The sequence below is a fragment of the Puntigrus tetrazona genome, chromosome 2, assembly GCF_018831695.1.
Source record: "Puntigrus tetrazona isolate hp1 chromosome 2, ASM1883169v1, whole genome shotgun sequence".
Lineage (NCBI taxonomy): Eukaryota > Metazoa > Chordata > Actinopteri > Cypriniformes > Cyprinidae > Puntigrus > Puntigrus tetrazona.
In genome coordinates, this window is record NC_056700.1 from 9,109,160 (window position 1) to 9,129,380 (window position 20,221).

A 20,221-nucleotide genomic window follows, 5' to 3' on the forward strand; every position below is an offset into this window, starting at 1 on the left:
TATACAAATGGAAGAATAGGCAGTTGTTTTAAAATGAGCAATAACTGAACATTCACATATAAACATTAGATACATTTTGTCTTCATTCTGAGTGATGTGAATCTCTTGTGTGATATAGCCCAGCACTGCTGACACTGGAGATTACTATACTGATCAGGACTACGGCACTGAAAACCCTTCCGTTTCCAATACAGCCACTGAGGTAAAGATCTGTATTCTCCACATTTTTATTTTCCATGGTCTATTTTAACGGCTTTATATTTAATTAGCCTTCTTACGGTTAAGCTCTTCTAGCTTTAGAACAGCATTATTTTGCACCTTATTTTCTGATAAATTTAAATAATTGCTACATTTTAGCTGTGAGAGAAAATGGAAACGCATCCACATTCGAGGTGCCAGCTCTACTCGAGGTGGTTCATTTTGGCTCTCTTTTCTTAATAGTTGTACCTCAGTCTGATTTTTATGAGCAAAAGGCAAATAAAAACCACTATTCCATGTAACGGTTTACGTTCAGCTGAAAGCTGTGAAATCATAGCATTTTCCTTATTTATGTTATTTCAATAGTTTGATGATTCTGTCACAGTTCGTTCTAAGATTTCGCATAAATGAAGTCCAAATGAAGAACATCCAACTTTAACTGAAACAACATGTCTCGCATTTAGTGATGGCCAAATGTCTGCTTCAAATGATACACCTACATGGGCTGACGCGGCCTCGTAAAGCACTCCTGGTATACAATACAAAGGCTGGGATTAACTAGAGAAATCTTAAGTACTTTTGTTCAATGCATAAAGGCCCCTGGGTGAGGAAAGCTGTCAGATACAAAGCCAAAATAACTTCCCAGTTAAAAAAAAAGCAGGAAGGCATAGGATGTACAAAGAAAGATGAAAAACCAGTGCAGCATTATCAGATGCAAGTTTGATGTGGAATGTAAATGTTATAAACCAAAAAGATTTTGATTTTAGTTTACATTCTCAGCAGTGATAAAATATTGAATGTTAGTTGTTTTCACGTAAAGTTGCCCCAAAAAGACGTTCGATATAAAAAAAGACATATAATTTGAAAATTAATAATTTGTTTATACATATAAAATGTTTAATTATATATTGATATTCAAATATATCTTAATGAAACAATTGTGTGTTATTATTATTGCTATTATTATTATTATAAATAGATTACATAGATTTTTTTTTTACTTAAATGTCATGAAATTAATTGACTAAGAGGGCAGTTTTTTACATATCGATCGTATATTTATAAGGTCATATCATAAAATACACATAAGATGCATATTGATATGTAGTTGAACAGAAATTAGGCCAATTACACATTGTCAAATGATCCAGTTTTGCTATTTTCACCTGTAGAGCTTTGTTAAATGAGTTCAATAGTTTGATTAGTTGTCTGCGTTGACTAACCTCCCCGTTTCCTTCATCCGCTGACCTCCTTCCTCCCCGGGAATGGGCAGAATCCATCTCCAAAAGAGGAAATAGTAGACGACTACATTACAGGGACAGAAGAGGTTGGATTGGATCCCACCATTGCCACCAACGAGAATGTGGATATTGTGGAGTCTAAAACCACTAACGGTGCAGAAAACCAAGACTTTAAGGAATATGACATTAACGAATATGATGCAAAAGAGATAGACCCCAGCATCTATGAAGATTCATTCTATGACTACAACACTAATGGAGCTAAACCCACCGGATCAACGTACGAGAGCGAGATTGGACCGGGCCGACCTGCTGAAACAGAGGTCACGGAGAGTAATGTGAGTAGCCTTCTTCATCTTTTTTTTTTTTTTTCTAGCCACATAGCTGTAATTCTAATACCCCTAATTACTAAGAATAATGTCCATTTACCTTACTACGCTCCAGTATGTCTGCTGACACAGCAACACTTGAAAGACTCCCGATTTTGCTTGTGGCGTGTGGGAGACAGGAAATGAAATGTTAGCTGTGTGATTGCAGTGTTGATCTGTTATAACTTAAGACTTATTTTCACAGCTCAACACAAGCACTCGTTCACACAGACACTTACAAGCATGCGCACACACTGACCACAGTGGCTTTCTGCTCTTTTTCTTCATTCCTGGAGAGATATATCACCCTGGTCCACAAATACAAAACACACATGCACACACTAATGGGCTAAATTTAATACTTGTGTTAAATGACTGTAAAAATATTGTCAAATGACTTTCCCTGCGGGGTGTTATAAGTGGACGTTATAGAAAAAGACGGAGTTCACACTTCATTTCTAATCATCCTCACGGTAATCGCTGAGCATGTTCACCACTTGGCTTTATAGAGTAATACAGTACATTTTGGGCATTAGCTGTAGTGCTTAATGTGCTGTTTTGCAGTTGTTTGGTCTACAGGAGTAGTACTTCCTCTGTCATTAAATCTCAGTTTGTTTTGCCTCTGTTGTAGGTTGGCGGTGGCTATGGTGGTGAAAAGGGGCAAAAAGGTGAACCTGCAGTCATTGAGCCGGTAGGTAAACTCTGCTTAAAGCTTTTACAAGTACCATATGAAATGCAACTACTAATAATGCATCATATTTTTCCCCAGTTCAGAATATCGCAGATTGCAAAGAGTTATAACATTATCTTAACCCAAAAATAAAAAAGGAACGCTTTAGTGTAGGGGCCTATTCTCACTGTTAACTAGATGCATATTATTGTGCCTTTTATTAACATATTGGTAGTTTATTTGAACTGCATGACCCGATACCTAAACATAATAACTACCTTACTAGCTGTTAATAAACATTAGCAGTTTACTGAAATAAAAGCCAAAGGTTTGTTAATAGTGAGAACTTAATAAAAAGTAAAATCCTGTGATCAAATAAAATGAAATATTGTATATTAGTATATGTACTCTCCCATTCAAAAGTTTAAAATTGGGAGGATTTTTAAATGTTAAATTTTTTTTATTTTTTTATTGTTTTATAAGTCTTTATAAGCTGGCTTTGGTCAAAAATACAGAGTGTGTTTTTTTTGTTTTTATATATTTTTTAATTGCAAGGTTGAATTTTCAAGAGTCTTTAGTATAACGTGAGAGAAATCAAATTCTAAAACGGTGATTTAGTGGAGTTCTTACTTATTAATAATAATTTTCAGCTGTTGTTTTTTTTATTTATTAGATTTTTTTTACAATATAAAAGTCTTAAAGTCTTTACTGTCACTTTTGATAAATGTAATGCATCCAATATCTTGGAGCTGTTATGTAGTCATACCTCCCACCTAATTATTCTTTGTACAGTTGTACAGGAACGGGATGATGGCAGCAGTCCAGGAAAAAGGATTCTTTCATTACTACTTTGAAATGTCAACGTATTATTTATCTGATTTTGACATCAGTTGCATTATTCGTTTTTCTTGAATGATGAAAAAAGGCGATCGGTTCAGTTGAACTAAATGAACCACATCTTTTGGGTTCCTCTTCACTCTTCACTGATTTTCTTTTTATTTCCGTACTGCTCATACTGTGAGATTTACGGCCTGCCCAGCATGCTGTCGTACTCATATTTTTCTTCCTCTCTCCCCTTCAATTCTTTTTAGGGGATGCTGGTAGAGGGACCCCCAGGACCACCAGGTCCCCCTGTGAGTATCACCTTATTCCGCACTCTTTTTACACATGACGAAATTCACGGAAAACTTCACTTGGCAGAAAATGGCAGAATAGAATGTTCATATCTGCGTAACGTTGCATTTGACAGTTCATGTATCATTTTTGTCAGGGTCTCCCCGGTACTCCAGGCATACAAGGCTCCTCGGGCCTCCACGGAGATCCTGGTGAGAGAGTAAGTTTCACAAAAAAATCATCCCTCATATATATTACCTACTATCTCTTAATCCAGTTTGTGATGTTAAATTATCTTATACCTATATACACCAGTTATAGGTAACAGTATCCCTGGCAGAATTTCACAATCTCTTCTCGCTTTATTAGAGGAGCTAGATTTGCGCAAAGAGACAATGGTAAAGTTTGCATTGTTTAATAATCCAGTGACAAGCAGCGTGTCGTAACAATGTAAACGAGCAGATGTGTTCATATTACAAAGACCTGAGAGACCACGTTGAAACCAGATCTGCCTATAAATCTTCCCTCTAATAACACTTCCAGAGGAGCAGCAGACTTATAACCTCTCATACACATTAACACATTCTCCCATACATTCTTATGTTTGTCTCTTATATCGTAAATGCTCTCAGTTGATTAGCGCGAAGAGAAAAGCTGTTCGCACGTTAACGAACAGCTTGATTTTTAATCATGATGCAAGCTTGGCCTCTTCTTCTTGACCTCCCGCAGAGTTAACCTTTGCAGTGCATTCTGGGAAACTGACGGCACTCCCGCCATCACTGACCTGCGTCTTCCAGCACAAAGGGCTTTTTGTCTTTGAGGGGGAAGCGATTTCCCACTTGCTTTGATCTCTACCGGTCCCTCCTCGCATGAAGCCCGAAATCTGTAGCTGAAAACGTTTAATTAACAATGACGCGCACTTCCCTCGATGGCCAGTACTGTACATCCTCTCTGATTTATATACGGAAGCACATGTGCGCTAGGTGTCGGCGTATATGTTACATACTGTAGAAAGGACGTTTGCCCGGCATTAAAGCGCACGCACACACACATGCACTCGCACAGTTACGCCGTCATATGGGAACAATTTAAAGTGAGCCGTCTACAAGAGAAGCGTGACATGCCTGCTAAAGAGATCTCTTGCCAAAACTACCCTAGCAGCATTCCTTCATATGAGTGCATGCGTTGTAGTCCTCCCCGCTTTTCTTGTGGGGTGTCAGTTTCATTACGAGCACACACACAAATAAACAGCGCAATGAAAGGGACTATAAACAACACAAAACATACATAAACCTCAGTATAAATATAAAGGGAAATAAAGCTAAGTGTATTATTATGGGATAATGACGGGGCTTTTGCACATTAGCTATTTTTGATTTTGGGCGTAAGCAACGCCGCGGAAATCTCCTGCAGTTTAGGTGCAATTTGCGAAAGCGCCACAGCATTTTTCTCTAAACTGTTTAGTCAAGCTTTTGTTTTTGCGAACTGTTTAGGGATTTTGAGTCGATATAAGTGACCTAACCGGCAATTTAAAACAATTCTACAGCTTTTTTCCTGCATTTTAAACTTTCTCTTTCCATGCCCATCGTACTACAGCCATTTACACATTTGTTTCCCACACACTTTATGGCTCATTTCCTTCTGTTTTCCCTCCCTCTTTTCTCCTTCTCTCTTCTTCTTCTCTCAGGGCCCTCCTGGTCGTCCTGGTTTGCCAGGCGCAGATGGAGCTCCGGGGCCCTCTGGCACCATCCTCATGTTGCCGGTAAGCTCATCCAACCCATACATTTCCAATGATTCTGATTAAGGACAAGATTTTCCAGCCCACAATCTTACAAAAACCACTGAACTTATCTCAAAATCAGCTGCAAACGGCCACTTCCTCTAACATCGGACAAATTACTGTCATTGTAAACGTCCAAGCAGGTTATGAATTGTTACAGCTGCGAAAAGCCCTAACTCCACCCCATAACCCCACTGCACTCACGCTACACCCAAAAGTCTACATCAACTCTACACAAACTGGCACTTTGCAGCCCAGATGCAAAGCCATAATGACAAGACCGTCAAGGCCACTTTATGTTGTAGTGACTCCAGTGGCCCCTCTAAATTCCAGCATGCAGTAAAAGTACTGAAATAAACTTGCGTTTTCTGTGTTTGTGGATGTTTCTCTGACAGTTCCGCGCTGGTGGAGAAGCTCACAAAGGTCCGGTGGTGACGGCACAGGAAGCTCAGGCCCAAGCCATCCTCGCCCAGGCTCGGGTGCATACCCTTGTTCCATTATTTTTATTTTTTTTTGCTTTCGGCTGAACCGAGTGTGTTAGGTGCAGAGAATGTATATGGGAAAGTTTAAAGGGACTGTTAAAACTAAGACAGGTTTATAGTACTCATAACACTGTATGGTACATGGAAATGTACAAGTTGCCAGTAAGTCAACTTATGTACTCTACTGCAGTTAATGTCAGCTTTGCCATTTGCTTTGTCGCTGCAGTTGACTATGAGGGGACCACCTGGCCCAATGGGATTGACAGGACGTTCCGGCCCTGTGGTGAGTGTCCCATTTAAGCGCCATTTTACAATTAACAATATAGTTTGAGGAAAATATTAAACAAAACGAATCCATTTCAAAAAAATAAAAAGATTTTATTACTACTGTACCACTTTCATATATTAAATATAGCTTTTCCCCTTGCATTTGCTAATTGTAATGCCACAAGAAATGCAGATATATTTATATAAAGCAAAATATATCTATAAATAACATATATGATATAAATATCATGATTAAGTGATGTTAGATTTAAAAATTAATAATTAAAAAATTAGTTGCTAAACGTTTCTGACAGTATTACTGTTTTTATTAAAAAGAGCATCAATAATTTTCTATGTAAATGAATCAAGTTTAATAAATAGTTTACCAACATAAATATATTGCACCCATTAAAATTAAGTTGAACAAGAAGTTCATGCTTGGTCACTTTATATGTGTTTAATTTTTTTTAATTATTATTATTGTTATTATTATTATTACTATAGTTGTTGTTGTTGTTTTTGTATTTTATTTTATTGAGGCATTTAATTTAAATACATTGAGGCATTGCGATGCTTGCTCAGTGTAAATGCATTAAATGAATTATTACAGTTATTTTGTATTTGGAAACCATAAATAATTTCCAATGTAAATTAATACAGTTAAGTTAAATTAAACAGTTTAACAAATCTATTCATTTGTATATATTGAACACCATGAAACTCAGTTGTAATGCTTGCTCAATTTAAATAAATTTAATAGTTTATTTCATATTTATGTCTAAATCTAAATCTAAAAGTCACATGCATGCAAGATCTACCTTCATAAATGTCTTTTTTCTTTTCCCATGCCTTCCTTTCGATCCCAACTTCCTTCAGTTGACATCACGCAAACACTGATAGGAACATGTGTTACTTTCATCTCGCTATGATTTATGACCAGAAAATGAACAGTTCTTCGGTGCTGATGTGCTTTCAGGCTGTCTGCTGTTTGTTTTCACGTCCCCATCTCAGATTTCCTTTGTCACTTTTGTGTTTCTATGTTTCATCCTCTTGAGAGATAAATAATACTAAGAATGCCACCAGAATTTGTCTTATACTTTTTTCCACAGCTGCCTCCAAATCAAATGCCCTTTAAAAGCAGTGGCAGAGAAATGTGTTTGGGTAGCCAGAGTGTGACCTAAACACAGCTCCATGCATATGATATTGGTGTTATTTAGAGAGGTGTGAGAAACGTAAAACTCATCTGTGTATGCGTGTTTCAGGGTGGTCCTGGTGCACCTGGTGCTAAAGGGGAAAGTGGAGATTCTGGCCCGCAGGTGACTATGTCTCTTTTTCAACAACAGCTTTAATCACATATGTAATTCTAATATAAAGAATAATGATATGAGAGACTCTGTATCTGATTATTATTCCTAGTATTTTGCATACCATTTAGAAATTAACATTCGGCAAGGATGTAATAGAACTGATCAAAAGTGACAATAAAGACATTTACAGTGCTACAAAATATTTAGACTTGAAATAAATGCTGTTCATTTAAACTTAATCCAAATGAATTGCTTTCAAAATAAAAGTTTGCACAATATATGTGTGTGTAATGCATATGCATGTATTTTGTATATATATAAATACACACACACACACATGCAGCATATATTTTGAAAAAGTACGTATTTATATTCATTAAATTTATATGACATAAATATATTTAATTTATAAACAGAACATACTTTTCTTAAATGTATACATGCATGTGTGTATATACACAGTACAGTTATTTAACATGTTTTTGATTGATCGAAGACCGCAGATGATTAGATGTATATTAAAAGCCATAGTTCACCCTAAAAATGAAGATTCTGGTTAGACCTTAAAGGTGTGTTACACTGAAGGATATATTGTAGTTAAAGATGCGCATCATGTTTATAAGTGACTGCTTTCTTTAGGCCCACCCTGAAATTAAATTGTTTCTAAAAATAAAACCAAAGCGGAATGCAGTTGCAGTCCTTATTTGCTCCTGATTAATTAACTGAATATAGGGTGTTGCCTCAGACTTTTGCTACGCCTTGGAGCCAACAGATGCAGCCGCCATAAACTTTAGCGCTGTCATAACAATTAGATTGCTCCTTTTCATGGTATAGCTTACATGCAATTGAATGTAAAATATGCTGAGGGGGTTTTCTGAAGCAGGGTGAGACCCTGTCAGCCGACGGTGAGGAAGCACTATTAAGGAACTATTAAGTGTTATGCCACATAAAAAGCAACAATTTGACAATTGCTTGTATTTAATTCCATGTTTTTTGCAGTACGCTTTCCTTACAGAATGTTGTGTGTTTTTAAGGGACCAAGAGGGCTTCAGGGCCCTACCGGACCCTCTGGAAAGGCAGGCAAGAGGGTAAGAATAGGACAAAGCAGCTCATGCTGTGAATCGGTAGTGTTCGATTGTGGCATGACATTGAAAAAGTGAAAAGGTACAGGACATACATAAAACATCTGCAACCCTGCTGCTGAAGGACTCAGACAAAGTGAATCTGAAAGGCTCTGCGCAAGTAGCCCACTGTTCACTCTTCAACCGCGCACCAGATTTTCCGTGAAACTGTCTGTGTCTATTAGCCTTGACCTTATTTTACCTGTTTCAGCTTAACTGAATGACATATGTCTGCTGGATATTCACATTCACATCTGCCAGTTTTAATGCCAAACGTTTCTCAGATTCTCCTTTGACACAGTTTATTCACAGTTTTGTTATAAATGAGTCAAATTGCCACAATAACTCAATCCCCGAACGGGCCGTAGACTCAACACACCTTATTTAGGTTGTGTGTATTCGCCCGCTTCACGTCATCTCCTGTCTCCCACTAATTCTGCAGTTTTTTTAAAACATATGTTAGGCACATTAACCTGCGGCATCAGGCTGATGATGCGACCTGGTTTTACAGGGCCGAAATGGTGCCGACGGAGCCAGAGGAATTCCTGGAGAATCGGGAGGCAAGGTAAAATCACCTCTCACTCAAAACCTCCATTTAAAACACGTTTTGCTCTGATTGAGGATTAAGAAGTGGGTGTGGGAGTGTTTGATACCGTCTTACTGTGTAATATAATTTAATAATAGTTACTTTTGACTTAGTTTTTTATATGTTGCAAAATTCAAACAATAAGGTTTAAATGATCAGACAATTTTCTTTGATTGATTAAGTAACAAGGAAACTATAAAACAAATAGTAACACTTTATTTTAATGTCCAATTCTCACTTTAAACAAACATAGTTAATGACTTTTGCCTAATTTATACTCCTAATTTGCTGCTTATTAATTGTTAGTAAATTAGCTGTTAAGTTTAGGGACGTAGAATATGGTCCTGCAGAAAATGTGCTTTATAACTACTAATAAACAGCCGATATGTTAATAATATGTTAATAATGAGAATTGGCCCCTACACTAAAGTGTTACCAGACAAAAACAGAGGTTTGATTATTTACGGCGCTGGTTTAAGGAAAATGCATAGTAACATAGTAAATGCATAAAAACATACACTTATGTTTTAACCTTGACAACCCTATTTTTATTCCCGTTGTAATTACTGTCTAACAGGGGGACCGAGGGTTTGACGGACTTCCTGGTCTTCCTGGTGAGAAAGGACACAGGGTAAGTGCTAAGCTGCTCTTAAGAAAACAGCTTTCATTGTTGTAATACTCGAAATGACAGAGAATTGTTCTAGACAGCCGAACGCATGCCTGACCACCACCCGTGAGAAAAATGTCTTTTTAATGCTCAATTATCAAACTTCCAGCTTGTCTCGAACGGCGCTTTATGATTATGGGAACAATTCTTGCCCGGTTTCATTTTATTCCTCAGCGGCAAAAATGTACTGCGTTGCGTTAACTCGATTTGAAAAGCTTCTCGGCGGCTCCTGCCAAGACCGAATGCATTTTTATAATGTTCCGTGCTCGCCGCTGTACGTTTTGTTTAGCGTGCTGACAGTCATAGTGGCGGGAGAAGTTGACCTCATTGTAGTGGCGCTGGGGGTTGTTTGGCGTGCTTGCGTTCCTCTGGCAAACCGAAGCTGCCCTCGCTAGGCACAGCAGAGTGTGGCTTGCTTGGCCTAGGCTAGTATAGTGAAAGAGGCCCGCAGATCACAGGGAGCTGTGTATATTTCCAGCCAAAGTGCTGTCCTCTTAATCCTGCCCTGGGTAATTACAGGCCCCGCTATGTTATAGCCTCTTCTTATAGGGATGCAAGTCTTATAAATAGTGGTCATGGGCCCTAACAATACGCGGAGCCAAAAGCAGGCAGGCAGGCAGGGACAGTAATAATACATTTACTCTCTTTCTCACTCTGTCATTTCATCTCGTTCGTTTTCTTTTAGGGTGAGGCAGGTCCCATCGGCCTACCAGGCCCTCCAGGAGAGGATGGACCGAGGGTGCGTTTGTCCAAGCGACGCATTGATTTCTTATTTTGATTCATGTGTGCTTGCATATGTGCGATCAGACACGTTGGCAAGTGTATCTGCGCTCTTGTCTGCAGGGTGAGGATGGTGAGATTGGACAGAGAGGAATGCCAGGAGAAGGCGTAAGCATCTCCAGCTCTTTTTACATGTTGCGTTCTCGTCATATTTTCCCTTCACAATAATTTTTTTTATGTGAAATATTCAAAGCTCGGCAGACTTTTAGTAGACCCTTTTGAATCACTGCGTAGGCACAGGCTTACGAAATATGACTGTTTTACAGTATAATGAAGTAGTCTCTGCTTGACCCGGCAAAAGATATATAAAAAAATTCTAAAATGAAATAAAATAAAATAAATATTCTAAAAAAAAAAATTAAGCCACATTAATTCATTACTGTGAATATTTCTAGGGTTTTTTTTTCACTTTTTTATTTAGAAAAATCGTTCATTCATATATTAACATAGAAAAGGTTTATTTTAATTCTGTTTCACAATATTGCTGTTTTACTGTATTTTGCTCAAATGCAGCCTTAGTAAGCAGGATTTCTTAAAAAAAAAAAAAGTAATGTGACCATTTCATGCAAGGTGTGTATTATAAAGCTTTTATCAACTTGTGTGTATAATCTAATTAAGAAAAGTATCAAGTTAACAATGTTGAGCATGTTTTTGAGTTACTCAAATGTGCCTTGGGGCTCAGAACGTGAAGGTTAATATCTTCCCTTCATGCCTAAAAGGCCTTGACGGCCCACTATAATTTCTCTTCACGGCCCATAATGCTTTTTCCACCTCAATTCTCAATATTTGTTGCTCACTGAGGCAGTGGCTCTGCATAGGAAAAGAGCAGTGCAGTTTTCTATTTTCTTCAGCTCTCTTTCTTTCTCCGTTTGTCACGACACACTAATAGTCTCACATATTTTACTCGCTCTTTGACTAAATACTCCATCAGCAGAGATCTAACAAATAACAGAATCAGCCCTGAAGATGTAGAACCTAATTGGAGCGAGTCCCACAGTTGATGTAGTGAACCTCTGTGTATACAGCAAAAACCCAATGTACCTTTGTTTCTGTTTTACATAATTGTTTCTAAACCATTTTGAATGAATCAACAGAACGCTTTCTCAAACCTTGTACTCAGACCAGAAACATAATAATTAACATTTATTTTTCCTTTTAGATGATTTCAATATGTCTTTCTGAGTTGATGCAGAGATATTATTGAAGCTTTAATCAGACTAAATCACAAAAAAGACATATATATAAGTGACTGTATATAAATTATTCAAACAAATTGAGAGTTTACATATATATATAACATTTAGTTTTTAGCTCGTAGCCCTCAATGGGGGGTCTCTTCATCGTAGAATATTTGGCCAAATATCTTGTAAAAGTAGAAATATGACACTTGCTGTAACTCAAAATACAACTGTAAAAGCTCCATATCTCTGTCTATGAAGGGTTTTGTTGGTCTGATGACTACTTGTGTTCACTATAACGGATTGATTAGTTCCCCTAATGTGCCTTTTTTAATTATTTCCAGGGTCCGAGAGGACTGCTGGGTCCCAGAGGCTCTGCTGGGACCCCTGGACAACGTGTATGTACCATAAAAACCACACTTGCTCAAACACAACTGTATAAATAGCATGAGAATCACAGCTAAACACTTCTGTTTTATACACACGCAGGGTCTTACTGGATTGGATGGACCACCTGGCCCTAAAGGAAATATGGTAAGGGCTTTTTCTCCCCTGCTTTAGCGGTGTACTTATCACAGAAGAGAGCCTCTTCCAGTCACCCCATGAAGAGGTTTTCTGGTGAACTGTCTTTTGCTGACAACCTCTGACCTCTCTGAAACATTTGTTGTCCCAAGCAAAGGTCACATCTAAATAAGCCTATTAGATGAGAGAAACACAGTCGGCCTGGCAGGAGAGAGCTGATGTCACTGTTACCGCAGCAGCAGGGGGGTGATCTTTGACCTGGAAGTGCTGAAATTAAGAAGGCATGGAGTCTGTCACTGAAATATGCAAGACAGGAAGTCTAGGATTCGTCAGTCATGCATTTCAGTGTTTTTACCGTGTTTAAATGATTAATAAAATAGTTGTGATTAAGCATAATATGTCAAAATAAAACAAGTATTTGTTGTGTGACTTCAATAGTGTAGATCAAAGTTATACATCAGTATACACAAGTGTTTGGTCCAACTTCATCAGGTTTTTTGAATACTATAGGTATCACAAGTTAATATATTTATACAAATTCATTCACTCAAGGTCTCACTCAAACTCGTACAGATTGTTATAAAACGTGTGCCCATCTCTATGTCTCTTCCTCTTTTGCCAGTGGTTTAAAGCTGCTATAACAGATTTTATTACAGTAGGCTGTGTAATTCAGAAAAGCCGGCCAATGGAAAAAAGATGGATTTGCAATTTTCACGTGTCTGTTGTTTAACATGTAGAGTATTTTTGGAGTTTGAGGTATTGGGACTGTTTTTCATATCTTTATAAAATGTCATAGGCTCCCTGGAGCAGTGAAGTGAAGGAATAATAATAGTCTTGTGTGCTAAAGTGTTTTTGTTCAATGTTCTAACAGGGTCCTCAAGGAGAGCCTGGACCTCCTGGGCAACAGGGGAACCCCGGTCCTCATGTAAGTCTAATTCGAACGATCGCTTTCTATCAGTCTGCTCTTTTTCTCTGTCTTGCTCTCGCACAACCTGGTTGTGTTTTTCTATTCAAGAATCTTTCACTTCCTATTTTCCATGACATTTTTGTGGTCTTTAATGTTTGTCTATACACTACTGAACTCCTAAAAGCTGAAAAAAAAATTGTAGATATCATGTATATACTCTACTGTTCAAATAATAATAATATTAATAATAATGCTTTTTTTTTAGCAAATTTCAAGTAAATGCTTTCCTTTTAAAGTGCCCCTATTATGGGTTATGAAACTTTCATATTTTGGTTTTGGGAGTCCACAACAACATGCGTGTAACATCAAAAAACACTTTAATATTCTTCTAATATACATTTATTTTTACAATATTTGTTTAACTACTCCCAAACAATTCGTTCAACCATTAATTTTTTCTAAACCCCTCCTATGCACGACTCTAATCTGCGGTGATTGGTTGATTTTTATTTAAAGCAGCGCTTTGAACGCTCCAGAAGCGGCACCCAGTGGCACAGAATGAATTAGCATTTTTTTTTTTTTTTGCCATAAAAGGTCATTATTAAAATATATAATAGGGGCACTTTAAACCCCCATTCATCAAACTAATAATAATCATAAATAAATAATAATTAAATAAAATCCACTAAACTATTATGCGGCACAGCTGTTTTCAACATTGATAATAATTTATGCTTTTTGAGCAGCATATTACAGTGGTTTTGTTATGTGTCATAAGACACTGAAAACTGTAATTGCTAGAAAAACATTTCAGCTTTACATCAAAGGATTAAATTACATTGTGAAGTATATTCTAATAGAAACCTTTTGAATGATAAAAATCGTTTATAGTTTACTATATATAGAATACATACAGCCTTGCTGATGGCAACATTTTTAAAAAATAGTGTAAATAAACCAAAAACAGAGGATGCACGCTCATGTACCGCACAGAATTTTGTCCAATTGCATGCTTTCAAGAACAAGAAAGTCCCTCCCCCAATAACACTCACAACTGACTAGCAGTTAGCATCATGTTTATGACTGTGATGTACATTAGCTATAGCTTTTTGTCTAGTTTAAAATGAAAAGGGAATCCACCCCTTCGATATCTCCCGCACAACTTTCTATTTTAATTCAACGCAATGATGTCATTGATTTAATACATGCTATTTTTATGTATTCGGTTAAAGGTGTAACTTAATGGTCATTTAAAGAATTTGACAGAAAAATTAATGAGGAAACTCAAACTCAAACTATATATATATAGATTCCCACACTCACTCCCAGAATAACATAACACATTCAACATTCTTCTTCAGATTCGACCGAGTGGTGCTCACACATCTTTTTCCAATATAAGATTTACTATCAGATTTCCTCCTGAAGACTTCATGTTGTACTATCTGACTTCTGAAATCTTGTCTTGCAGGGTCTGCCTGGTCCTCAAGGCCCGATCGGTCCACCTGGAGAGAAAGTGAGTTTGCCCCGGCAGCCATCGACTTGTTATTACAGACGGCGTTTTTCTGCCCTAACCCTATAAACGATTCAACAGACTCCTCGGTTTCGGAGCTGTAGGTTGCTAGCAGATCAATGCTGACTAAAGGAAAACCACACACACACACACACACACACACACACCTCAAGACCCGCTAATGCTTTGACAAGTGGGAGATATGCTTACACACATAACTGTCATTGGTTGGTCTCTCAGACAAGCGTTTTGTCAGGGCAGCTGGAAGGAGGCCAGACAGTCTGAAATATGACTCCAGAAGTGGTGGAGTGTTTCCAGACGTACCATATGATTAGATCTCTTCTTTACCAAGAGGAAAAAGATCATAATGAAGTGCTTTAGGATTGAACTGCTTATAAAAGTTGCCATGCGAATCACTTGGGCGCACTAGTAATCGCAGCCTTAATTGTGTGTGCTCTTCTGCTTTTTTCCATCTTTTCTCACGTATGCTCTTTATTTTTTCCTGTCTCTCTCTTATAGGGTCCCAGTGGGAAACAGGGGCTCCATGGCCTGGCTGGGGCTGACGGGCCTCCCGTAAGTGGATTTTTCTGTATTTTATATGCTCCCCTCCCCTGAATCTCCATGATTATATCTTTGCACCATCTTACGTCATTAGCCAGTAACCTGTGGTGTTAAACCTGGCTTGAGCAGAATATATTTGTCCCTTTCAATCCACGAGATGAAATTTGAATTGGAATGACAGGAAGTGGAATTTACTGAATTGCAGTTCAAAGATATTCAACACAGACACAACAGAGGATATTCATTAGTTCAACACAACATAGAATGCAGCAATGCTTCTTTGATTTCTTATTTTAATGTGTTTATTTTAATTGTTTAATGTGGATTTACTCCATTCTGATTACTTTAAAATCGCAATCTAGAAAATAAAATTTCACTGTTGTCTATGTATTTCTTTATTTAAATATATATATATATATTATTTTATTTTAAATATTTAGTCTAGTTTGTTATTGATATAAATAATATCTAATGTTTGGGGTCTCTTACATTGTGTAACGATTTTAAAATAAATATCTCATATTACATAAAGCTATTTTTATTTTATAAAAGTGGACTAAACATTAAAAAATTAAATACCTTATAAAATATTTTTTTGTGTTTAAATTGTTTGACATAGCTAAATTTTAAGCAGTTATTTTCCCAGTTTTCAGTGTCACATGATTTCTTAGTATTCTTACTATTATCACAAAATAACAGCATATGTAATTGATTTTATTTGTATATTCATTAATTTAAGATTATAATGTTTTCACTGTCTCTTTTGGTTAGTTTACTCGTTTTGGGAAATTTAACCTGCTGAATAAAAATAAAAACTAAAGAAAAAAAACATTTTTTTCCTCCTTTACAATACACAAAAGTGATGCACAACCTTTAAAAAAATGGATTCCAGCCAAAAATACTCTTACAGTGAAATAATCATAACACTGTCGTTTTTAATTCTGTGAATACTATAAATTACTGTACACTAAATTCACAGGACCGTACCCATGCATGCATTTGCCTCATGTTACTTTCAGACTTTCAATGAAGATGCTTTTGTTTATAATCTTTGCACAGGGTCACCCTGGGAAAGAGGGTCCTCCCGGGGAGAAAGGAGCAGCTGTGAGTGTATTTTTAGTTTGTCTCGAAATGAATTGTCACTCTAACTTCTAGTTATTGACCACACTTCAAGCGCAAAGCCACTAAAAAACACCCGTTAGGCACAATTTTGCAGCTGTCTAAAAGTTCACTAGTGAACCGAAAGCCATTTATCTGTCTGTAATTAACACTTAATGTGTGGTCCTTTAGATGTTTAAAACGAATTCCCCTTTTTTAATTCAGTGTTATTATGTTTACTAATTTCCTATAGGGCCACTCGGGTCCCCAGGGGTCCATTGGCTATCCCGGTCCCCGGGGAGTGAAGGTAAAAAGCCTTGATTCTCTTCATCTCACCAGTTCTTTATTACGTGCTTTTATTCCATCCATTAGAGCCTCTATTCATTGTTCTGTCCATTTAGGGTGCAGAGGGCATTCGTGGCTTGAAGGGCGGCAAAGGAGAAAAGGTAAGCAAATTACCCGTCCCCTGACTCCATTACTGAGCTCTTGGGTCAGGCTCTAAAACGAGGCACGCAGATGACAGGCCAGCAGCTAAAACTGGAAGGCCATTTCAGGGACTATTTGCACTAAAACGGCTTCAGGCAGGTGTTGCGAGTGCGTGGTTTGAGGCAAAGCCACACGACTGGATGATTGAAGATTTATAAGCAAAAAAAAACAAAAACATAGATTAATTTTAATTTGTTATAATTATTTTATGCATAGATATTAGCGTGATCTGCTTCAGGCTGTATCCTCTGCAGTGGCCACCGAGTGTCAGTGTTTCATTCATGAAATAGAAAGGCTTTTTGTTTCTAAAATGTGTGACCATTGCTATGAAATATTAAGTCTCGAACTTAACAGTTAAAAATCAAGAACTCTTTTATAGTTCGTTAAATGATCATGCAATCATAGATATGATTTAATTTCTCAGCCTGAATCAGCTTGAACCAGCAGTTTACACTTTTGACCACAAGATGTCAGCATTTAGCCATCATGTTATTATGGAGCGTTTGAAATCATATGATCGTTTGTTCAGTATTTTTAGTTTAATTTTTGTTTTGCTTTTTGTTTTGTTTTTTTGTTTTTTTACTTTGAACTTTTAAAAGCTATAAATTAGTCTTCTTATAATTAACATTATTAGCATCACCAACAATCATTATTTATTCATTGATTTATTTAAATAAGTTTGTATTTTACAAAAAATAAATGGTCTCAGGTGATGACATGTATTTATTGTGCAAATATAAATGTAATCTCTTTATATCTATCTATCTATCTATCTATATGCATTTCTGTCAAATATTCATTGTTAATAGTTACATTGCTAATGCTAATTCATTCTACTTATATACATTTTTTTTACTTAACCATTTTAAATAGTTATTGCTATCACATGCATTCAGTCAGTCATTTGTTTATTAACATGAGTTGACTGATTTCAGGGAGAAGATGGTTTTCCTGGGTTCAAGGGTGACATGGGCCTCAAGGGTGATAAGGTGCGTAACAAACACGTATAGTTACATTTAAATTTATTTATATTAAAATTAAATTGTGTTTTAACCATTTTAGTTGTTGTAAGCGTAATATAATGTGCATTGTTGCTGGTGTTCAGGGAGAGGTTGGTGTTTTGGGCCCCAGAGGAGAAGACGGTCCGGAGGGGCCGAAAGGTAAAGCAGGTCCCACCGGAGAGTCTGGGCCCATGGGTACGGCAGGAGAGAAGGTCAGTTCGAAATTCATTATGTTCGATATAATGTAAAGTACTTGAAGTAGCCAGCCCTGGAAAAATCAACACTAGGTATTTCGGGGCACTTAAGTGACTGTCAGGGATTATTAATACATGTGTGAATTAAAATTTAAAATGACACCGAGCTCATAATCATAAATTGATTCTGAATGTCAGTTTTAAATGTCAGCCAAATACTCCATTACAGCTCCAATATGCTTTTACAGTTTATGTAGGGTGGTGAAATGCTTTATTGTTACTGTATAGGGCCTGACGATTATTTAAAAGCTCCAAATGACAACGTGCTGAGTTTGTTCTTTTTTTTTTTGTGTGCGTTTGTTTTTTTTAGGGAAAACTTGGTGTTCCGGGTTTGCCCGGCTACCCAGGAAGACAGGGTCCTAAAGTAAGTACCGACGCGTTTCCTGCCGCAACCTTGCATCGTTATTTTACATGATTTAAATTTTATTCTCTATTTATTTTTTTCAAAGTATTTCTGAGATGATGATCTCTAGATCAAAATTATACACCAATCCTAAATAAAAAAAACGTTATCGCGTCTCTTAAAGAGCGCCTCGGCCAGTGCTGCTTTATTTATATTTCACCGAGCTCTACTTTTGACACGCAAGGCCTGCTGTTCTCTGATAGCCTGTGTTAACAGAGTTAATAGGATAAACTCATTCTCCATGACGCTGACTGCTTTATCTCTCGGCCACCCAGCGCGCAGTAAGTGCAGGCCTGTGAACAGCTCAAGACCGGGCAGACACAATTTGTAATGTTTGTCAGGCTATTCATTCAGTTCAGGCTGCTGACACCATCAAAACAAGCATTTGATTCAGTGTAGGGCTGGTCCACTCAAAGAGCTTGAACTCCCTGGTATTTATTCATTGACTTTTACTTTTGAATTTATTTATTTTTTTTATGAAATGGATCCTACTTTACTTGAATATCAAGTGGTGCAAAGTGGCGCCGAAGTAGTGTACAACCTGCTTTGTCAGCTGTTTATTTCAGCTCTGGGTTTGCAGCTGAAGTTTGGTCTGTGCGAGTGTCTGAGCGTGGAAAGATAGATGATGATGATGATGATGAGGATTATCATTATTTCCTGTTAAGTGAAGAGGGTTATGTTTTGTTTTGTTTTTTTGTTTGTTTCATTATCTGAGATCCAGGGACAAATGTACAATATATCAGTATCATGATGCTTTGCAATTTTTTTTTTTTTTTTTGCAGTATTGTTGATATTAATATTTCATAATTGTATTAGTTTCGTAACTAATAAACGTACCACATATGTTTGTTTATTATTATTACTACTACCAATACTATTAGTACTACTAGATTGTTTCTCAATATATGCCACACAAGGTTGTTTTTAAAATTCGTAGTATTGTTAAAGGTAATATTAAGAAAAAAACTCAAAACGAATAGCCATTTTTCATACTATACATAATAATTTAAAACAATATATTTTAGTTTTAGCATTTTGTTTATTTATTAATTTTTTAATTTTTAGATATGTATTTATGCACTGATGAAGCCTTTAATGTATTCAGACCCGTTTTAATGGGTTAATGTTAGTGTGTAATGACACTCCACCTGCTGTTTGCGTGTGTGTGTAATCCAAAATTAGATATTATATTTTTTTAAATAATGTATCGGTTAAAAAAAATGTAAAACCCAGAGTGGAGCTGGAGTGATTAGTGTTCACTTTCAGCGGTGATGAGAAAGTGCTGTCGGTCAAAATGCAGTGTTCCTTTGTGTGTGTGTGTGTGTGTGTTTGCAGTTGTCTGTTTGATTTGCTCCATTATCCTGTGCAGACGACCATCCCGTGGAGTAAATTACTGATGCGTATCCATTGTGCACAGACCGTTTTTCCCATTCTTTGCCTGCCAAAATAATTCGACCTTCAATTTCGTCTCCTGTCCTTGTGCTAACAAGCGCACACCGCTCATGCTTATCAACTCCAAAAAGCTTGCCCTCTGAGTATCACCCACATAACATTAGCATTAGCAGTAACGATGTTGAATTATTCTTCAAGGACACCCTCTCCCTGTCAACACAGTCTCACTTTTGCGAGGCTTTTTGGCAGGTTTTGAAGGATATTGGATGCTTCTGAAGTGAAGTGAGCGTTCAGTCATTTGCACCGTATCCTTGAAAACTGCGTCT

The 20,221-nt window shown here is 37.0% G+C and overlaps 1 protein-coding gene across 1 annotated transcript in view; it reads left to right on the forward strand.

The window, feature by feature from the left end:
• Positions 1-20,221, forward strand: part of col11a1b (collagen, type XI, alpha 1b) — a 66,741-nt gene that overhangs the window by 21,466 nt on the left and 25,054 nt on the right. Inside the window, exons 7-31 of the mRNA XM_043224154.1 lie at positions 119-202; positions 1,472-1,777; positions 2,439-2,498; positions 3,569-3,610; positions 3,748-3,810; positions 5,278-5,352; positions 5,766-5,849; positions 6,079-6,135; positions 7,382-7,435; positions 8,461-8,514; positions 9,059-9,112; positions 9,711-9,764; positions 10,486-10,539; positions 10,644-10,688; positions 12,103-12,156; positions 12,248-12,292; positions 13,152-13,205; positions 14,659-14,703; positions 15,220-15,273; positions 16,321-16,365; positions 16,613-16,666; positions 16,761-16,805; positions 17,781-17,834; positions 17,951-18,058; positions 18,411-18,464. Coding sequence (XP_043080089.1) covers positions 119-202; positions 1,472-1,777; positions 2,439-2,498; positions 3,569-3,610; positions 3,748-3,810; positions 5,278-5,352; positions 5,766-5,849; positions 6,079-6,135; positions 7,382-7,435; positions 8,461-8,514; positions 9,059-9,112; positions 9,711-9,764; positions 10,486-10,539; positions 10,644-10,688; positions 12,103-12,156; positions 12,248-12,292; positions 13,152-13,205; positions 14,659-14,703; positions 15,220-15,273; positions 16,321-16,365; positions 16,613-16,666; positions 16,761-16,805; positions 17,781-17,834; positions 17,951-18,058; positions 18,411-18,464 — 1,698 coding nt within the window. The remainder of the gene's footprint in view (positions 1-118; positions 203-1,471; positions 1,778-2,438; positions 2,499-3,568; positions 3,611-3,747; positions 3,811-5,277; positions 5,353-5,765; positions 5,850-6,078; positions 6,136-7,381; positions 7,436-8,460; positions 8,515-9,058; positions 9,113-9,710; positions 9,765-10,485; positions 10,540-10,643; positions 10,689-12,102; positions 12,157-12,247; positions 12,293-13,151; positions 13,206-14,658; positions 14,704-15,219; positions 15,274-16,320; positions 16,366-16,612; positions 16,667-16,760; positions 16,806-17,780; positions 17,835-17,950; positions 18,059-18,410; positions 18,465-20,221) is intronic.